The following is a 22,598-nucleotide window of genomic DNA, read 5'->3' on the forward strand; positions in this document are numbered from 1 at the left end:
TCTATTTGACCAGACGTGGGACATACATTTGTAAAGTGTTTCCCCTCTCCTCTCTGTACCAAGAAGGGCAGAAGTTCATCCCAGGAGTCAGCTCTAGACCCCCATCAGCCCAGAGACAGCCCCAGAAGAATCTACCTAACACAGCTTGCTGAAACTAGCCCTCCTCTGCCATTCGGGCCCCTTTCTATTTACCTGCCCTGGATTTAATGCCCCTGGAAGTTCAAAGTCCTTTTCCTTTGCTTTGTTATTTCTCTCTCTCTCTCTCTCTCTCTCTCTCTTTATTAAGATTTTATTTATTAATTTGAGACACAGAGATACAGAGAGAGAGAGAGAGCACAAGCAGGGGGAGAGGCAGAGGGAGAGGGAGAAGCAGGCTCCCCGCTGAGCCGGGAGCCCAATATGGGGCTCAATCCCAGGACCCTGGGATCCTGACCTGAGCCGAAGGCAGACGCTTAACCATCTGAGCCACCCAGGCGCCTGTTACTTCTCTAGAAGTGTCTTCTTTTGTTAAGATCCTGTCTAAGCCCAGCTCCTACCCATCCCTTTGAATGACTCATCTCTGACTTCTCTCATCTGTTTGTGGGATGCACATGTTAGTAAAACTTGTATTTGTTTTTCTCTTGTCAATCTGACTTTTGTCAGTGTCATTTACAGGGCTCCAGCTGTGCAACCTCAGAAGGTAGAGGCTGCTTAATGGAGAAATAAAAGAACCATGACTTTTTACCATTATATAGCCTAAAAACCAAACACTAAAATAATCCAAATGCTGGGGGGAAAAAAGCTTTTTAAAAAAATTAAAAATGACCTGAATGTGGCTTTTGGCTGTTTCTTTTTATTTATTTCTTTTAATTTTTTTATTATGTTATGTTAATCACCACATATTACATCATTAGTTTTTGGTGTAGTGTTCCATGATTCATTGTTTGTGCATAACACCCAGTGCTCCATGCAGAATGTGCCCTCTTTAATACCCATCACCAGGCTAACCCATTCCCCCACCTCCCTCCCCTCTAGAACCCTCAGTTTGTTTCTCAGAGTCCATAGTCTCTCATGGTGGCTGTTTCTTTTTAAAACTTATGGCTTAAATATGTATATCTGGGGTTTGATAAGCAAATGTTTAGTCACGTGCACTGGCTACCACCTTCCTTCTGCTTAATTATATGAAGTTCCCTTGGTTGATCCCAGCCAGGGGTCTTGGACTATGCAAATGGAATCGAATCTTGGTGACTGACTGGAAGGAGCAGAGGGATGTTGCTGTCAAGAAGGTGAGGGAATTTCTTCCTTATGCCAAAAGCAATTCCAGATGGATGAAAGAGTTAAATACCCAAAAGTGAAATTGTAGCAACTCTAGGAAAAAACACAGATGCATTTTTCTAATAATCTGGGTAGGGAGACCTTTCTGATTCTGACAGGAGACTGAGAAACCCCCAACCGAAAGACTGGCAAATAAGAGCATGTAAAATTTGAATAACATCGCTGTTCAGGAAAGCATACCCTCAGAGATACAAAAAGACAACAAGCTGAAAAATAGTTGCAACACACAACCTAGAGAAAAGAACTGATTTCTTCTTCATAAAAATAATTTTTACAAACTAAAAATCAAATGAGGAATGAACCAAGAAAAAAACAGAAAAAGACAGGAAAAAACAATTCATGGAAAAGAAACACAAATGAACAATAAACAAAATTTATCTATTGTTTAATTTTACTCAAAAAACTCGAAGTCACGGAGTACTGAGTGACCATTTCTCACCTGTAAATCCCACAGTGAAGTGTGAGAACCCTCACTGGGGGCCAGGGAATGTGGGGAAGACATTCTCATAAGCCGTTGGTGACATTTATAATTTTGGACTATCCTCTGGGAGGGCCATTGTCCATCCGTAGCACAATTTTAAATGTCCGTGAGTTCTGGGACCCAGCAATTCCACTTTAAGGAGTGCAGTGGTCATTAAAATAAAAGCTGTAAGTAAGCTAGAGGTCCATCCATAAGGGAATGGTACATGAATTACAGTATATCTGTTCTGTGGAGCACTTCTCTAGCTCTTGGGGAGAAAGGGGTAGACTTGGAGATGCTGATATGGAGAGACTGCTCTGCAGATTTTATTATTAAGTGAAAACAAGCTGGGAACTGGGAGTATGTCTTAGTACACTTAAGGCAAAAAGTGAATGAATACATATATATTTACATATACATATCAACGTATGCCTATGTATGAACAAAAGATTTATGCCCAGATATAAAAGAAATTTTTAGTAAGTCAGTCTGGGAATCGAGATTGGGGCAAGGGAGAGAGTTAAGGAAGGGGAGATTTACTTCTCATTGTATACTGTTGAGTGCTATCTGAAATTTTTTTTAAAGATTTATTTATTTTAGAGAGTGAGAGAGAGAGCACGAGCTGGGGAGGGGCAGAGGGAGGGGAGAAAATCCCAAACAGACTCCCTACTGAGCAGGGAACCTGACGTGGTGCTCAATCCCAGGACCCCAGGATCATGACCCAAGCCGAAACCAAGAGTTGAACACTCAACAGGGCACCCCTGAATTATTTTTTACATCATACATTCCTTTGATAAAAATTTGAGAATAAAATGGATGATTTCTCTCTTTGTCCCTTGTTCCTGTGTGCCACTCACTGTAAAGGGAACCTCAAGGAGAAACCAAACTCTTGACTGTTCCAGGTCGAGCTGCTGCATCTGACAAGGAACTTCCCTTTTCTTTCTTCTCCTTCTTCTTCTTCTTTTCTTTTTTTTTTTGGTTTCAGATTTTTATTTAAACTCTAGATAGTTAACATATAGTGTAGTATTGGTTTCAGAAGTAGAATTCAGTGATTCATCCCTTACATAGAACCCCAGTGCTCATCATAACACGTGCCCTCAACCAGTTTGGGACACAGCAACAAGGCAGGACGGTGTTATCATGGTTTGGTTCTGATCCTCATTGTGGCTTAATTCAGTGGAAATAGATTAAGCCTATCTGGGGCATGTTGCTGAAGCCATTTGGAAAACAAAGCTGTGATCTTTGTCCTCTTATCATTGATTTTTAATTTTAGCTCCTTCTTGTTGATTGTTAGGAAATGACAGAAACCAGACTTCACCTTTCTTGCCTGATAGCCCTGCAGGCCATCCACTCACAGTCTTGAGGCTCCCACCAACCAAGTTCCACTGCTTAGTCTTTCAACCCTAATGTGCAACTTCCAAGGGCCTCCTGAGTGTCTTTTTCATATACCTTCAACAGAAATGGTGAAAGCTCTACTGGCAGCTGGCCGTGAAGCTGCCTGGGTCCCCACTGCCTGGTCCACCTACTGGCTGGGCTGCACTGGTTGGTGGATGGATGTGAGCTCACAAACCTCCTCACCAAGCCAGTCCTACAGGGCCATCTGCAGAATATCAAGGGTTTCAGTGATTTGTCTTCTGATTCTGCTCAGGGCTGCCAGCTGGTGGGTATAGATAAGAAGGAGCCTCTCAAAAAATAAGGATCTCCCCTTCTCCCTTGTAAATGGATTGTCACCTGCCCCTGGGAGCAGTGGGTTCTGTTTTGGAGAGAGTGACTGAAGAAACCAAGTCTGGGTGCAGATACTACCAAGTAGCCAGTGAAGGATAACAGAATATGCCACCCCAAAAAATGATGGTAGGAGTTTAGGACATGGCAACCCAAAATATGCCCTTTTGGTATATTGATTATTTTGAGCTTTAGGCACTTGAAAAATAGCAAATGAAGGGAGAGGGTTTCTCTGTATGCCCCTTCCATGCCTGAAAATAGATTCTCCAAAAGGAACGTGATTGCCATAAATCCCCTCCATGGGAGCCTCATCCACCCAGGAAGATAGACTCATCAGAGGAGAGGCCCCACATCCAAACTCTGTCACAAACTATCATACTTCCCATCTCTTCTTCTAAGGACCCATTCATCTTTCCTAAAAATCATTTACTCTCCTCTGAGAGGTGTACTTCCTCCTACCCTGTCCCTATCAGGATGGTGTTTAATTCTGAATTCTCAGCTACCTCTGAGAGTTACTCATTTTCCCCTGGATGTTTCCCTTGTACACATGAGATACACATGCTGCTAAACTTTTGTTTTCCCCTTATTAATCTGTCTTTTATTACAAAGTTCTCAGCTGTGAAGTCAGAAGGGTGGAGGGAAAATGATTTGTCTTCCCCTACAAAGGCCTATCTGTCTCCTTGGCCAGGGCTGGGTATCCTTCATCACGTGGCCCTTCTGCAGTCCCTGGGGCCCACCCTCTCACCTTATACTGGGCCACAGGAGTTGTTCCATGGTGGGGACTTAGTGAATTGTTAGAGATTGACTTTTATTGATCAGAATGTCATGAAGATTATTTTAAGTGAAAAAAACCTGAACAAACAGCAGCTGAACTTCTTTTACTTCTTTTAAAACTTTTTAGCAGCATGTTCCCAAAATATAGCTGCCATAAATCCTGTGACCCTTGGGCATGAGGGGAGGGTAGCAGCTAGAAAGGAGACTGTCTGCTTGCACCCAATTGAGAACAAACAACACAGACTCTCATGCTTTCTATTTTTTCCCTGAAAGTTCATGTGTTTCCTAAAAGTCGTCTTTTTTTCCTTAAAAACCCTTTTCTCCCCTCTTTTGCCTTACTAAATTGGTATATAAATTCCTGTCTTAACTATTCAGGGAGCCACTTCTTTTCTGCACTTCTATATGCATATGAATAAACTATATCTTTTCTCCTATTAATCTGTCTTTTGTTAGTTAAGTCACAGGCCTTGACCTGTACAACCTAACACAGTAGAGGGAAAGTTTTATTTCCAACACAGGACACTAAAAATTTCCAGGAAATGTTATTTATAAAGTGTTGACATTACATGGGGGCAATGCCAAAGTTACAATATTCAGTAAGAAAACCAGGATTCCAAATTGTTTATACAGTCTTGTCACCATTGCACAAAACAAATCTATGCAGAGAAGAACATCAGTGGCTCTCCATATCAGGTAATGGGTCATAAAACAAAGTCTTAGGAATGAAATTCTGGAGGAATGTGTAGAGGAACGGGCAGAGAGGACACTGGAGTGGGACAGAAGGTCCAGAAGCAGAAACATGTGTATTTGGGAATTCGTGTGTGATTGGCGTGGCATCACAGATCACTGGGCAAAAGTCCGATTCCTGAATAGATGATGGGAAACTAGCTCACCATGTGGAGAAAGGCAAAAATGTGATGCAAACTCACCCTACACATAAAAACAAACTCCAGTTGGACTCAAGACCTAAACGTGAATGGTGGACCCATGACGGTAATAGAAGAAAAACGAGATGTAATGTAGGAGAATGTCCTTGTGACCTTGGTGGGGAGGGGTTTTTTAATAAGACTAAAAACACAAATCATTTCAAAAATAAGTGTTTCTCTTCAAAACAGGGTGTCATAGACAAATGTAACAGTTGAGTGATAGCCTGGGAGAAGATGTTTGCAATGTCTGAAATAGACAAGGGCCTAATATTTAGAAAAGGTGAGGAACTCCTGAAAGAAAATTTAAAAATACTCTGAACAGAAATCCTGTTAAAAAGTGGGTGAAGGAATGACAGGAAGAGGCAGTTCACAGAAGGGAGAGACCCACATGGCTACACAATATAGGAAAAAAGACTCAGCCTCATTAGCAGTTAGAGATATGCAAATTAAAATAACTATATTTTTCATACCAGCAAACATGAGAAGGCAGGATAATACCTAGAAGTATTGGCAAAGCACAGCCCCCAGGGGCAGGCCTTCTAGGGAGGGGGCAGGCAGCCAGGCTGAGTGAAATTTATCATGGGTGTTCCTTCCTGGGCCTGTAATATGAGCACTAAAATAGGACTGCAAGCAGGTACAGGGATGTGTTTTGCAGCATTTGTGGCGACAAGTTAGAGCAATGTAGGTGCCCATCACTCTGGGAATAAGAAAGTGAAAGGCTGCAGATGCACAGAACGCAGTACTGGGCAGCAGACAGAAGCAATGAAGGAGGCTCACATAGAGCGACAAGGAGAGACCATAAAAGAACATGGTGTCGAGTGAAAGAGTATGAAAGGTCATAATTTTGTACCACAATCACTTTTATGTAACTTACAAACACTCAGTAGTATATTTTCCCATTGGAATCTAAGCTCGAAGAGGACAGAGATTATAGGGTTTTGATGGTCTCTAAATGTTCCCAACCTTTAGAACTTTGCACACGGTAGGTGCAAAAGAAATAGTTCTTGAATGAATACGACATATATACCTACAGATGTTCATAATATAAATATATGAAATACGTTATATATGAATACATTAAATACACTTAAGTGGGGCTTTCTTGGGGGTGGGGGAGCATGGGAATGAGGGTAAAGTATGATGGGAAATGAAAATATGATGGTAATGTTTCATCATCTGAGTCATAGTTTTATTCAAATTTTTTGTACCTGGCTATAGGGGAGCACGAGGAGAAAACATACCAAAATACGAATTACTCTTAGATGGTGGGAATTAAGGCTGACATTTTGGTTCCTGCTACTTTTCTGTATTTTCTAAAAATTCTATAATCAGTGTGTTCTATTTTCATTATTCCCAAACCTAACCCTTGAAAATGTCTTTGAGGGGGGCAGTGCCCCAATACCGAGTTTCCCCCATTGCTTCTATCAGTAACCTCCCACTTCCCCCAAACACCACGCATACACACTTTTACAGAACTGCGGTATCGCTGTCTCAGCCTGTGCCTTGGTCAACAGGGAGCATCAGCAAGCTCTCCCTTTTCTTCCAGACTAACCTCCTAGTTTTAGGGCTGTGTTCGGCTTCCCAGAATAGCTGACCTCTGGCCTTCTCTCCTGCCCTGCTCTGAGGGTTTGTTTGGATTCCTGGTCTCAGTCTTCCCCAGTTCATCTCAGCTTGGTGCTCTACCTCACTGTATTGGGTTGCATGGTGTCTCCCCAAATTAACATTGTCCCTGGAACCGGGCCTTGTTTGGAACTAGGGTGTTGCAGGTGTAAGTAGTTAAGATGAAGTCCTATTGGAATAGAGTGGGCCCTTAATCTAAAATGACTGGTCCTCAGAAGAATGTCCTCAAAAGAATAGGATAAGAGACAGAAGCACACAGATGATCACTCTTTGCCAACAGGGGCAGAGATACAAGTGATGTGTCTACAAGCCAAGGATCTCCAGGGAAACTAAAAAGAGGAAAGAAAGGATCTTACCCTAGAGCCTTCTGAGAAAGCAGAGCCCTGCGAACATCTTGATTTGGGACTTCTGGACTCCAGGACTGTGAGAGCATGCGTTCTGTGTGTTAAGTCAGCACGTTGGTGATACTTCATTACAGCAGTGCCAGGGCTAATCTATCCCCCTATACTCAACCGGGGCTTCACCAGGGAGGATTTTCAGTGCTCAGAAAAGCCTCGCCTGTCCCCAGTCTCCTCCTGCTCTGGTATTCTCAACACCAAAACCTCGGAGGAAGAGGTCGACTTCATGCCTTTATTGATGCTAACACGAGCTCCAGTTGAAAAAAAAAAAAAAGAGATAAGATTTAGTCATTTTCCTCTAATGAAATGTCACTACAGCCAACAGAGAAAGATATCCTCAGAATCTGGAAGATGCACTGGAAAGATTAAAATCCAGTGGAATTCTTTCTCTTCTGGGGATGTCACTGCTGAACCCACTTTGCAGTACGTCTGCGGCGGCAATGAACAGTTTGGCCTGGGCCACACCCTTCTCTACTTGCCGGGGCCAGGGTGGAACGCTGGAATCCTCATGACGCTCTCGCCCTTCTGCTATTCCACAGGCCTTCCACAGTGGAGGAGAGAAGGAGCTGGCTCTTTTCTGCCTCCTTCCCTGTGTCTCTCCGCTGCCGGAGCTCCACTGGGCAGCACTGAGAGGCCCCAGAGACCAAAGAAGCAGCTCACAGACAAGCAAGCTGTCCTGGAAGCAGCCAGGAGCTGGGCACCTTTTTTGACTGTGCGATCGATGCAGCTGTCCTGAGCCACCTGCAGGTTGCGATCTGCTGGTTCTTCTGCCCTGGGATGCCACTCACCTCTCTCCTGGGAGGACCCCTCTTCCCACAGCCGCTGCCCAACTCCTTCGCGTCTTGTCCCCTCCAGTCCACTTTCTCCCGCTGGTGCAGTGGATGTTTCCAGACTGCACACACGAGTCACTTACTCATCTGCTGAGACCTTCTGGGGGCTCTTTATTTACCCGGAAATGAAGTCCAGCTTTTTATGTGGGCTGGACACACCCGGCTGAGGTGGCGTGCTTCAGGGCCCTTCTCCCCTGCACCCCTCCCTGCCACTCCCTGTAGCGTGGCGCTCCTCACAGGTCTTTGCACGGGATTCTTTCCCCTCTCTGCACTGGACATTTCATGTGCACTTTTTCTGCCTAGCATCATCCTTCCCATTCCCTGCTGGCTCCTTATCTCTCCCATACCCTCAGGTTTCATTTGAACACTGTCTCCTTAGAGAAATCTTTTTTGTTTTTTAAGATTTTATTTACTTATTTGAGAGACACGCGAGTGTGCGTGTGCAAGAGGAGGGGGAAGGAGGGGGAGAGGGAGAAGCAGGCTCCCCACTGAGCAGGGAGCCAGACTCAGGGCTCCATCCCAGGACCCTGAAATGATGACCTGAGCCGAAGGCAGTCACTTAACCGACTGAGCCACCCCGGTGCCCTTCCTTAGAGAAATCTTTAAACACATAGACACACAAGCACATGCACACACACATAGGGTCAGCTGTCCCACTAAGTCAACTTTAAAACCACTATTTTACTGCTTAGCGCTCAGCATGATTTGTAAAGCCCCATTTATTTTCATGATTATTTGAATAATGCCTGTCCCCTCTCCTGGACAGTCAGGTCCTCAGGGCAGGAACCTTGTTTAATCTTGTTCATCATTTCATCCCAGCACCCAGCCTAGAGCCCTGCTCATACTAGAGGCTTAATGAGTGTTTGTTGCAGGGATGCCAGATTTTCAGATAGCTCTGTAAGTAGGGTCCACCCAGTTGTGGTATTCTCCGGGTCTCCAGACCATACTTCCATCCCGTCCCCCTGACACAGATTTTCCACATTTAATCTGTGAGTTTGCTGCTAGTAAAGTACATGCCTGCATGTTGATGGTGTGTGCAGTGTACTTGATTAATGATACCCTATGATGGTTAATTTATATAGCATTGTAACTTTCTTTTCAGAGTAAAGTCCTTCATTTCCATCATTTCCATTTGAGGTAATTTGTGCCGCTACTCATCGACTAATATTCTCTAGAACTATCTCCAGTTTCTCCATATCTCTGATACTTCACGCTGATAGTTGCACTTGTAGAGGAAATGATTTTTCCCCCATTTTTTTGTGTGTAGTGATGAATCTTTTCCACGGAGATATTTTTCAAAAAACAATCTCTGTGTGTATTTGTCAGGAGCTCTGCCTGCCCAGTTCCTTCCTCCTCCTCCGCCGCTCCTCTCTCTTTCCTGCCCACGCCATTTCTTTTCACAGCAGTGTTTTAGCAACACTCCAGACTTAAGCATTCTCAGTGGTCTGTGCTTTTCCAACTGGAACTATTCCCTTGGCCTTTTTTTTAAACCACGGAGCTCGCCCATACAGCCTATAGTTTTTCTAATTCTAGAAAGATCTTCAAGGGGTGGGGGGCAGGGGGTAGGGAAGCCTAGCAGAAATCAGGAAGACTGAGTAGAGGAGGTGCTGAAACTTAAGTTGTGTTCATTGGAGGGAATATTGTGGTGTTGAAAATCTAGTGGGCTCATTCCCACTGAGCTCTCTGAGGGAGCATTATTCTGGGTCAAGTTCTCTGCAAAGAGTTTTATATTCTTCATCTAATCAGGGTGCTGGTGAGGATTAGATTAGATGAAGAATATAAAATTAGATGAAGAATATAATCCTCACCAGCTCCCTGTGAGGACATTGTGATTAATTCACTCACTGACTCATTTATTTCTTTACTGAGCTAATATTCACTGTGTACCTAATATGTGCCAGGACTTTCTGGAGGTTCATTGGGATGAGGCATCTGAACAAGTGGGTGAATTGTGTTTTCATTTATAGAGATTAGGGTAAGAGCCAGTGTTTGGGTGGGGAAAACAGGCATTCCATTGTGGACATGTTATAATTCTAACACCCCAGTTTTCCAAATAAGAAAACTAATTTCCAGTAGATGCTCAAGATTGCATGGTTGCCAGGAGATCGGACTGGAAGCCAGGTCAGTCTGATTGCAGAGCCAAGCTCTTGGCTCTCCATTCTACAGCCTTGAGGAAATGCAGCACGGCTGTGCTGGGCGCTCACTGGAGCCTGTCTCCTGCCCTTGTCCTCGTCTAGCAAATGGCCTCCTTTATCCCACCTGAATTCCTCTCACCCAACGTACACTGTCTTTCTGTATTTTAGAGGCTCATATTCTTGGCATAAACCCTAGAAGAAGACAATCACATAACTTTAGGCATCGGTTGCGACCCAATGAAAAATTGTCATTAAAGGATATATAATTAGCTCATTTCCTATGATGACTCATTAATGAATGCCCTCGTGAAATGTCCTCTGGATGCTTAGGTAGGAAAATAGAAAAAGATGGAGCTAGCATTGGGAGAGGTCACGTCTGTCCCTTCTCCTGAGATAAACCAGTCCCTGGATCTTGCTGTCAGACATGGAAGCCAGTGATTCTGGCCTCAGTGTGCACCTGTTGACTGGTATGTATGCTCTCACTGCACCAGACCTGCCCATGCTCAGGTGGGGGGCATCCCATAGTAGCTCATCCCCTGACATCTGTGACCCTTCTCTGCTTATATTCTGTCTCATCAGATGCTCAAGCAGAATGCTTGGGGCACAGAGTTAGATCCCTGAAGGTATACTGGGGATTGATAGATAAGTGAGTGCTTTGGGGAGTTTTCTGCCAGGTTCTCTTAAGAAAAAAACAAAAACAAAAACAAAAACAAAACTCCTGACAACTTGCTTTTAAGACCTGCAGACTTCACAGCTTAAAAAATATTTTCCCGATGGTAAAAGAAACGATTTTCAAGTCATTTCTTGCATGTTAAGTAGGCATTTGTTTATACTACCAGCCAGGCTTTCAAACTTCACGGAAATGTATTTTCCCCGGGTGTTGGTCTATAAAATTTGAAAATCCTAAAAATATTCAAAGCATGAGAAACAGGTGCAAACGCAGATTCTACTGGATGCTGGGAGCAACATGCTTATTCAACCTTCCAATACTGCCTCAGGCCCAGGGTGGGCCTTTACTCAAGCTTTTTGGCTTCCTAGCCACCTGGCTCCATACGGCCTGAGTCCCTATGTGCTTGGAGCTCTCCCTGCCACAATACAAAGACACTCCTTCTCCCCTCCTCTTTCCTCTTCCATTTTGGTAAGTTTGCAAGCAGATTACAAACTGTCATCTCAACATCTTTACCTTCTACAATGGGATCTCACTAGAGATCATAGCAGGTGGCAAATTGGTCTGATTTATCAATATTTGCATTTTTAATCTGTGGTATTTTAGGCCCAGAGAGGTTTTTTTTTTTTTTTGGTTTTTTTTTATGGGTCTTAAAATGGCAACACAAACACTGATACATAATTCATTATCTGTTTTTTCATAATACCTGTGAATACAGTGAAGTCATCAACACTTTAAGCAAGATGAAGCCACAGCTTTAGCTTTCTTGCCCCCTACTCTTCTCCTCTCTGGTTTATTAGAGTCAACTGCACAATCAGCAGCCTCCATGTTTATACTGTGTCAACACGAGAAGCCTTCTTAGTTGTAGATTTGTTATTATTTGTTATTATTCCAATGACCAAGTGTTTAGTAACTAACTAAGGTAAAGTGTTTCTTGGGCTTCCATAACCCCTTGACTTGGGAACAGGGGGTACTTTAAAATTTAAGCAAAAGGTGAGAGAGCAAGAGGGATACCTCCAGTCCCTGCTCTGTTTTCTCTTTCCTTCCAAATCCCTAAATCTCACTCCACGATTTTCTGATTTTCCGTTGTCCTTTCCTTCTCCACGTCTTCCTGCTCTCACTAGGTATTGCTGCTAGCGTAACTCTGAGTTGGAAGAAGGATTAACACCTGTAATCCTTTTGAAACAACAGCTCTATAGATAAGCAACGCACGTAGACAGGATGCCCTAGAGTTTGGCAAGATACCAGCAAAATAAGGGGATCCTCAGCAGTTTTATCAGAAGGCCAATCAGTGGAGAAAACCAAACAGACTAATTCAAGAGAAATGTAAAGACCTTATTGTGTTCCTGGTGGCAGAGACTGGAACTCAACCTTATTTTTTCTATATACAGAGAGAGCCTCCATCAGGATGAAACACCTCTGAATAGCCCATCCCATATGCTGATATTCCCTTTCTCTGTCTCTGTCTCCTCCTCTATAGATAAGCCAGTTAACCAAAATGTCACTTGTGGGTGGTGCCCTCCAGGAGTTTAGTGGCCACTGGCACCATACAATGCAGCATATGATTGGTCTTCTGTTATTTAATGTGTGTTCTTTTGATCCCCTTAACCACCTCGTAACCTTCTGTAGAGCTTTCCCATCTCACTGTGTCTATCAGATAGCTCTATTAGATTCATACGTGTAGGAAGAGTTTAAATCATAGATAAACATAATCACTTGCTTCATCAGTTGAAAGGATTATGCTTTCAGGATTTCCTTCATTCCCTTCATCAAGAATTTATGGAATGCTTACTCGATTACTGAGCACCAGTCAAGGCATTAAGAAGGTCTCACTGGCCACACTGAGTTTTCATATCTTTTTAGACCCCCAAAATGAGAGAGGCATAAGAAAAATCTTTGAAGAGATGCATCATTTCCAAACCAAAAATACTGGCTTGCTAGCAGGCATCTGACTTTAGCCATAATTTACTGGAGACCTGGACATTGGCTGTACATCTTGCTAATGACTAGACTCTATTCTGGTGATAAATTACAGTGACTCAAAAACAGTAGACTAGACCACTGAATCTAGGTTTCCCTGCGTGAGCTTTTCTAGTCGGGAGCAGCCGTTCCCAGAGCGAGTGTCTTAGAGGATCTGGAGGATGACATATGACACCTCCAGTCAGGACTGGATACCTTTTTTTATACAGCTGATGTCACTGGGTCATCCACATACACGTGGCTACAGTCAGCCGTGCCTAGTCCCTTTAAAGCAGGATAGACTCTCAAAGAGTGCATTTTAGAACACACACTTGCTCTTTATTCTTTTATTACAAATTGACTTGTCTTTGGCTAAGCTGATCTCTTCTCTGAGACGATTTAGAATATCAGGAGCACACATACAAGGATAGTTGAATAAGTAATAAAGTTCTAAAGGAACGCTTGTGTTAATTTATAATGTGCCATTTATCTACAATGTGAAAGACGTTATTTCAAACAAAGGTAACTAGGGGGATGTTAATAGCCAGCAAATGTATTTATGTTAGCTCTTATTTTGAGTAAGGCATTGCAATTGTAGAACGCATTTGTCATGTTAGTAGTGCTCTTAATTGTTTCTAATTTTCATAATTTACTTTTTAAATCAAAATATCATGCTTTCCACAAACTTCCAGTTTTAGATATTATACATACTAAAATATGCCAGACTTGTGATTTTAGTAAAGGAAACAAATGGCTCAGATGTAATTCCAAATGTTAGTCTAGCATCGTTTTATTTATTGTGCAATTAACCAGAAAACTGAATCCATTTTTTTTTTTCTGGAAATGTCCCCCCCCACCCCCCCGCCTTGGGCCAGAAATATCTAAATTAGTTGGATTAGCCATTTATTTACATGGCCTGTGAAGATTCAGTCTGAGACTGAGAGAACAAGCCCAACTCCACCAGCCTTCCTTGGGACTTCATTGACTTTCTTGCTGGTTGATAGAGTTTCTTGTACAGAAACAAGGAAAGAACAAGCAATAGCTACATTCCTTGGGACCTCTTTGGGTAATCCCCTCATCTACGCCCATCAATTTTTTTTTAGATGAGGCTATGAACAATGCAGGATTAGGGAAGTTTTTCCACTTCAGTAGATGGGTCCAAGATAGGGGAACAGATAGCTTAAAATTACTTAATTATAAGATTCTTCATCTATTCACAGTCTGCAGTGCCCCACAGCTTTTTGTGAGCCTGGCTCTTCGGTCTGTGGCTGTGGGTGATCCATTCCTTTAGAGAGGCTTCCATGGTCTCATGCATGCACACCTAAATTGTCCCCCCTTTGGTCCCAGTGCCTCATACTCCAAATCCTCTAACTCAGCTAACCTACCGGTGAAGTAAATTTCTAAGACTCTAGCTTTCATCATTTTAGTCCCCTAATCACAAATTTCAGTGGCTCTTCATGTCCTACAGGAGAGCATCGAAAGTGTTCAGCCTGACACACAGAGCCCTCTGACACCTGACCCCGAGCCATCTCTGCAGCATTCTTCCTGTGTGCCCCTAAAGGAAGTCTTTGTTCTAGTCCTATGCAGCTTCTTGGCAGTCCCCTGCCTGCTCTGGGCCATTCTGGACCTCACCTTCACTTGCCTCCTCCAAATCCCCACCTCTCTCTTCCCACTGATCCAGTTCCTCCTGCTCAGCAAGGCCCAGCCAGCCCCATTCTGTTTCCTTCTTTGAGTTCTCCCTGAACACCATGGTCCATGGGGCCTCCTTTGGCTGAATTGGTACCCATCTTTGGCCACCTAATTGTGTCCCTTACAGGGGCAGCTCTTGCAGGGACATCTTGTTTGGACAATGAACTTTTCTCCTGCAGTTAACATCCTTTCCCAGCTCCATTGTCAGCCTTGCACGTGACACCTTTTTATATGCTCCAAAGCATCATAGGCTCTGACTGAATAGCAGGTTAGAAATGCTGAGCCTGTTGTAGTTTCTACTCTTCCAGGTGTACCTTCCGCAGTGGGGTATTCAATACCTTCATCATTCAGATAAAGACTAATGAACCTTGAGAAGCCCATTGCATGAACAGTTTTCCCAGAATAGCTAAGTGCTGGCTCTGGGCTCTGAGCGCCTAGATTAGAACAGTGGTTTCGCTACTTACTAGCTACATGATATCTCTTTACCTCTGTGCCCTCATCAAAAATGAGGATAATAATGGTACCCATATTAATGGTTGTTTTTAGACACCTCCTTTAAAGAGAAGTGTCAGTTGACAGTAAAAGCACAGGATCGATCACTCCACTATTGAATAGTGGACTTTGGAGATGGGTCTCCATTCCCTGGGCTAGTGTGGTCATCTAGGTATTCTCAGGGGGCCCGATTACAGGGTTTTGCACTGGGTCCATCTACTGAGGTAAGAAGCCCAACTACACAGAGACAGTTTTATTTTCATTTCCACATACCTTTCCCTCAGCCCCTTGACAGAACAATAGTGTAATAGCTTGCTAAACTGAGAAAGACTGCAGGCAAGACTTTCTAGCATTGGATAGGAGACTGAATCTAGGATCAACACAGTCCAGGATGGGATCGAGAGCTGGACAAGACAAATCAAAGCCATTCAGGTGAGACAATCAAGAAGTCCCAGACCTGGTCTAGGAAACATCCACAGGTGTCCTAGACACTCCTGAGCTCCCTGGGGCAGAGTAATATCATCCTGCCTGTGTGCTGCTTGTCTTTTCTATGTAGACTTGTGCTTAAGTCACCTCTTGTTCACATTTAGGTGGTTCCAAATATTTCATCTAATGGGCTGGTTTTCCTTCAGGCCTACATCTGGCAAGGTTGAGGAAATCCCCTTCTTCCCCGTGGGCCGGCGAGACCCCAAGGCCCTCACCCTGGGTTAGACCGGAAGACAACCCATTTGACTACTGGACACACCTGGAAGAGCCCTCTGGGCAATCTGTCTGCAGAGTGGTGAGTGAAAGAGTTACCTTGAATTCAGTCTCAATGTTGGCTAGTCTGGCCAATTCGTTGCTTAGCTCCAGCGCGGTGAGGACAGGGTCTTCACTGGACAGAGACAAGTAGGCAGCGCTTGCCAGTCCCTTGTAGGCATTCATGCGGGAGCGCGAGTGGCTGAACGAATCCTTCCGCTGCTTCTCGGTGCACTCGTTGCACTTGCAGAAGTAGTCGTGTGGCCGCTCGATGCGGGCGCCCTTGAGCAGGAGGATGTGCACGATCTCATACTCCTGGCAGTGCGCCGCCAGGATGATGGGCGTGATGTCGTGGGAGAAGCGCGTGCCGTCCTCGTCATAGGCGTAGAAGTCGTCGTCGCGCAGCTCCTGCTCCAGCGGGCTGAGGGTCAGGCGCTGGCCCTGGGCGAAGGCCGGGTGGTTGAGGATGGCCTCCACGATGCGCACGTAGCCCTTGCTGATGGCCAGCAGCAGCGCGTCCCCCACCCGCGCCAGGTTCTCCTTCTTGAGCAGCAGCTCCGTGACCTCCAGGTGCTCGTTGCCCACGGCCAGCTGCAGCGCGTTTTGCCCCATGTAGTCCACGCAGTTGAAGTTGAGGGTCTTGGACTCCTCCAGCATTTTCCTGACCACGGGGATGTTGCCATACTCGGCCGAGTCCAGGAAGCGCTCCTCCTCGGGCGTCAGGCTGGTGCCCTTCTCGTTGAACATGTACGCAGGACCCCGGATGGCCTGGCGGCGGCCCTTTTCCCGCAGTGTCGTGTGCCGGCGCTGCATGTTTCTGAAGGTACCGCTCCCCAACCTGTCGGGGTACAGGGCAGAGATGCTTGGTTACTCTCCCAGGGACCTGCAAGGTCCCCAGGGGCAGAGCAAACCCAAATTGTCGAGATGAAAAAGAATCTCACGATTGGGATCTTACGAGAAACTATGAAATCTTATTAGAAATCATTCTCCTGTCACTGAGTTGAAGATGGGTTGGCTAACCTGAACTATTCCTATTCATATAGAGGAATATGGTTTCGGTTATCCAGCATCTGTACACCTTGGGTGGAAGGAATGGTGGCAGACTGAAATGTGGGTTCAGGGGGAGCATAATGGGAGATAGGGAGGGTGTGGGCTAGGAATGTGGTCGAAACAGGACAAGGACTGTGAATTTTCTTTCCATTTGTGCAAAGTTCAGCATATCACTTAACTTCCCTGGGCTTTGGTACCTTGCTTCTCTGTGAATTTACCTGTACAACGTGGATAATTTTTTGTGTGCCATACGGTCCATCGGGGGAGTAAGTAGGTGACCTGTATTAGAAAATCGTGTTGGTTTTATTCTGTACCCTCCTGCCTGTTGGCATGCCCAGTCCCCCCAGGGCTCTGGTGTAGACCTGGCCACCTCGGATACTTCTGCCTTTGCTTTGGGTGCATTGCCCCCTTGAGCGCCCTCACCGTGACAACCCTCCTGCTCCACGCAGGCATATGGCTACACGCCTCTGCTTCCATATTTGGTGCTGTCCAGGTGGCTCTTCTTTATGGGGACTGTGCTTGCTTTCTGGTCCCCGTGCACCCTGAGCATCAACGAAAGGGCAAGACGTGGCTGGGAGTGGGCCTAGACACATTGCCACTTACTGATGGCCACTGAACTGTCTCCCCTGAGGAAATTCAGCCCTAGCTTCCTCAGATCAAACCTGGATTTTTGTATGGATGGAAGAACAGGTCAGTTTAGATGCTGGGTTTATTTTTCACTTGCTCTTTGCTATTGTGGCAGAGTATAGAGGTTAATGCTAATACTACTGGTAATAATGGTTAAACATTTATTAAGCACCTATTCTCACTATACTAAGAAGTTAATAATTTCACATATATTACTTGTGCAGTTCTGGCATTGATCCCGTCACAGGTGATATTATCCTTATTCCAGGGCATAATGCTGACACAAGTAGGACTGAGAGACAGGCTTTGAAGTCAGAGGGCTTAGAGTAGGAGTCTGGCCTCCACCTTTGAACAACTTGGTAACTTTGGGCAAGTGACCTAGTCTTTAGTTTGCCAGGGTTTTAAAAAGGTCAGACTAGAGAAAATAAAAGGTATTGTGTCATTTGAGCCTGAGTCAGACACCCCACCTTCAGCTAGCAGTGAGACTTTGAATGGACCCTTGGCATAGGATGCTTTCACTATAATATAGAGTCTGGACCACATGATCCCTAATTCTCTACAAACTTGAATAGCTGATTCTCCAACTGGCCCTACCCATACTTTCCATTCTTTTTTTTTTTTCTAGTCTACCCCTACTCACATTATTCAGATAATATTAGAATGGCATACATTTCAATAAGACAGTATGTATTCTAAAGTGTAAGTACTTGGGGATTTATTTTGAACTATTTTCTGGTTTCTGGTAGTCTTTTTGTTATTGTTCATGTCTCCATACTTTAAGAATACTCATTACTTAAGCCATCTATTAAAAAAAAAAGTAATCCTAGAAGAAGGCCTTTAAACTAAATCTAGTGTTTTGAGATTAAAAAAAGTGGCAATCTTGTGATTTTTAAAATTTTGGGCTCCATTTGGTTTTCTGCTTGTTCTACTTTTTGACCTGCTCAAACCCTTTTACTGTTAGCTCCTTTAGGGTATCCTATCTGGCATAAGGCAAAAAGACTTGGAGGTCAGAGCTTATGCTCTAATCTTGCCTAGGGCTGAGTCACGCACTTTCTTTTGGAAGCTGCTAAACTATCAGTGGAGTAGCTTCTTAATCTGCAAAAAATTAAAAGGAATAATTATGGGTAACTCCATCAAAAAGTAACTGTGGGTGATAAATCCTAATAGAGAGCTCTGCGTTCCTTTAGGAAGAGATCTGAACTGCCATCCACTTTCCTAAAGTGCATTTGGATAAAAGATTTCTGGGGAAAAGGTTCTCAGGATTCAAGTTCACGAGCTTCTCTGAGCCCATTTCTGTCAACAATCCCATCATTCCAGGGGGAGAGGCTGCTTATTGATGCCAAAACAGACTGTAGATTGGGAGTCCTCTAGAGACCTCTATAGGAGACAGGGACTTACAAATAGGGTGCAGGCATTTATTATTACAGGTTTTTCGGAGGGAAGGAAGAGACTGAGTTGAAAGCTAAGCAGTCACCTCATTTGTATCCCCAAAGAGCCTTGTTTCAGAGGATGTTATGAAGTCAGTTTCAAGGTCTGTCATCTGGGTACACACACACAAGTGGGAATTGAGCCCATTGAAGACTAATAGTCTTTCTGATGGAATTACTTAGTGTGTCCTATGATGAGGCTTATACTGCTCTCAGGAGCACGTCTCTGGATTTAACCATTACAGCTCAACTTGAGAAAAGGTAGTTTCCACTCAGGAACATCTGAGTGGTGTGTCAGAGATGAGATGGCAGCTGTCCTAGAAGGAGCAAGGGCTTCAGCTTGATTCCATGCCACTTTTCCATTAGAGGTCTGCTCAAGAGGGAGAATAGGTCAGACTCCAAGGTCAAGGATATACAACTAATACACAGCAACAAGCCATGGAGAGATTAATTCAAAGGAAATATAATAACTACTGAACCAAGTCAGAGCAGAGAAACATTTCACAAGGAACATGTAAGTACCCAGTCTAAATTCAGAGTCCGTATGAATGTCATAGACACTGCAGCTTAAAAACTTAAGGGATGTTAAAACATTCTTGATAATTTCCCTCATTAGACAAACAACGAACAAACATAAAAGCAAGGTGTTAGCATTCTTATTTTTTAAGTGAAGCAGAAAGACTAAACCTTAGGGCAAATAATTTCTGCATAAGAGTAGAGTGTCATATAAATCTCGATGTTTCTATAATAATTATGTTTTATCAAGGAAAAAATATATGTGTGTGCCTAGTATTTGTCAGAATGTCAAATGTTCTCCCCATTTGACATGCGTTTTTCTGAATGACCTTGAAAGCAGACACCCAGATGTAGTAAGAAATAAATAAGCCTCTCTTTCCCAGCTTTTAAAATCTCAGCTTTGAGGTACATTCAGATGCTTACAGAATTGTCAGTTCTGCTATTTTCCTAGGAGAATTTGGCCTTGATGAAACCTTATTGGCCCTCAAGTCATGTATGCATACAAGGATATACTGGGGCATCCTATGAAGTGAGGTTGCTTCCAACGTAAAGGGTTTCACAGCAGACCCTGGAGCCACATGAATTCGTTCAGATATTGGTGGGGGCCTTTTTACCTCACTGGGGGCTGCTTATTAGTTCTGACTCCCCCTCTTATCCTGATATCTCTCGAATCAGGCTTTTTAAACATTTATTTTTTCAACTTTGTTAAGGTATATTTGACAAAATTCTGAAATATTTAAAGTATAAATTGTGGTGATTTGATGTAAGTGTGCATCGTGGAAGGAATCCCACCATCTAGTTAATTAACACATTCATCACCTCACATGTATATATTTGGTGAGAACATTAAGTTCTGTCTTAGAAAATTTTGTTTATGTAATACAGTGTTGTCAACCATTATAGTCTCTGTGTTGTACACTAGATCTTCATCTTATAGCTGAAAATTTGTACTCTTTTACCAACCTTTCCCTGTTTGCCCAATTTTAGCATTTTTATACTTGTGAATATATTTAGCCTTACCAATAATCTTGACATTATGGATAGTCAGGTTTTAGCCATACATTTCACATGGGTTGGAAAGAATCCACAAAAGATGATATGTCAAAAAGATAAAGTCATTTGGCTCACAACAGCTGGTGGCCAAAACTCACACTCATGAATCACCTGTGCTGCTCTGCTGGAGTACGGGGATACTGTCACAGTTTCAGGACCAAAAACGAGCAAAATGATTCTCCTTAAAATCCAATTAGCATTTCATTGCCCTTACTCTAATATTTTTCTTAAAAATGAACTTTGAATGCAAATGCCTTTTTATTTGCATATATTATTGAGATAATGAGTGATCAAACTCATCAAACATCTCAATTAGGGTACTGTGTTTTTCATCTTTCATAAATGCATACATTGACATTTGATGTCTTTGAGAAGAAGGGTTTCAGTGGAAACAAAACCATATTTGAGAGGAGGACTGATTATTAAACTCCATCTTGATCCCTTGGTTGCTATTTTTATCAAACTGCTTTTACAGATGCATCAGCCAGTCTGAAGAAAGCCAGATGTCAGTGATCCATGAAAAGTACGAATTTTGCACCCTAAATCCAGCTGCAAGTAAGCATGACCATTAAGCATTTTGGAGACAGGGATTGTGATTAATTACTGATGAAGAAAAGGACACTTAATCATAATGTCTTTTTGGAGATATTTGTTGCCTTTTTTGTAAAATTGCTCCATGCACCATAGGTTTCTGTGGAAATCACCCAAGCCTGAAACTAATTCATTCTGTAACATTCCACAATTGAACATAGGATCAAACAAAATCCAGGAGTTCGACTAGTTACCCAGGAAAACCCAGCTCTGGTCTGTGCATTCTCTCCCTAGTGTACATAGTCTGAGTTTTAGTCCAGAGCAACAGTGATGAAATATTCAAGTGATTTGGAATCTTCTCCTAAATCTCAATTCTCTTACCAAAGTAAGGGAATAGTAAAATCCATCCCCCATGCACCTCAAACACGGTGAAGATGCAGTAATGTATATCAAATGTCCTGGGTACAGTGAAGCCTTATGCAAATGTCCACGACAGTAATGATCAAAACTTACATACCAGTACACTTAAGTAAATGAGTATAAATTGGCTTACGTTTTACTCTCCACAGATACTGTCAGCTTAGCGACAGTATTTTTCTAAATGACTATATAATAGTGATAGCTAACATATTACACATTTGCCATGTGCCAGACACTCTGGTAAGTGCTTTATACGAATTATTGTTTTAATTCACACAAATCATATGATAAGCTTAGCTGTTTTCCTCAGTGACTAATCATAATGATTAACATTTATTACACATTAACCATGTTGCAGGCACTATGCTGAGTACTTTACATGTATTATCATTTTAAATTCTCATAAAGTACTACATGATACAGATGTTATTGTCATTCCCATTAAAGAGATGGTGAAATGAGGCTGAGATAAATTAACCGCTTTTGTTAAGGCTGTATAACTTATGAGTGGTAGATCCACTATTAGGAGTCTCATCTGTTTGGTTTCAAAGCCAGGGCTTTGGGCTGGTATGCTACTGTCATCCCTCTTCCTCCTTCTTTTTTTTTCTAAATTTCTTTAGACTGTGAATTTTTTCATTAGAGTGCAGGACCCTTGAGGACAGGGGAATTACTTGTTTATATGGCGTATGTACCTGGTGCCTCATACCCCTGATGCTTGGCATATGGTGCATGGTCAAATAACGTAACCAGTTCTTAAATACTTGAATTTGGGTTGGTCATTAAAGAAGACCAATAAAATAGAGGTGTTAATGTTTACAAATATAGGAGCCATATGATCCTGTAACTATTATTTCCTTTTTGTGCTGACAACTTTTAAAATAAGGCATGAGTTCCAAAGCCAAGTTAGTTTCCAGCTCCACTATAAATAATGGTCCATAATTTGCTAGAGGAGACCATTAACATCAGAAGTTGAGGTGAGATAGTACCTATAAATTATAGTGCCCAGTAAGTGCTCTAGTAACATTGGATACTACTAACTGTCTTAGTTTAATATGATCATAATTATTATGGATCTATAGCATTCAAGTTCTTACCTAAGTTAGTGGCAATAATATATTTTTTAAAGATTTTATTTATTTATTTGACAGAGAAAGACACAGTGAGAGAGGGAACACAAGCAGGGGGAATGGGAGAGGGAGAAGCAGGCTTCCCGCTGAGCAGGGAGCCCGATGCGGGGCTCGATCCCAGGA

The 22,598-nt window shown here is 43.1% G+C and overlaps 1 protein-coding gene across 1 annotated transcript in view; it reads right to left on the reverse strand.

Moving 5' to 3' along the window:
* Positions 1-16,555, reverse strand: part of TRPC7 (transient receptor potential cation channel subfamily C member 7) — a 137,768-nt gene extending 121,213 nt beyond the window's left edge. The window contains exon 1 of the mRNA XM_028103442.2: positions 15,785-16,555. Within this exon, the coding sequence (XP_027959243.2) occupies positions 15,785-16,537 (753 nt within the window). The 5' untranslated portion in view covers positions 16,538-16,555. The remainder of the gene's footprint in view (positions 1-15,784) is intronic.
* Positions 16,556-22,598: the final 6,043 nt, after the last annotated feature.

The sequence above is a fragment of the Eumetopias jubatus genome, unplaced genomic scaffold, assembly GCF_037043125.1.
Source record: "Eumetopias jubatus isolate StellerSeaLion01/CBP00866 unplaced genomic scaffold, mEumJub1_p1.0 scaffold_5, whole genome shotgun sequence".
NCBI classification, from domain to species: Eukaryota; Metazoa; Chordata; class Mammalia; order Carnivora; family Otariidae; genus Eumetopias; species Eumetopias jubatus.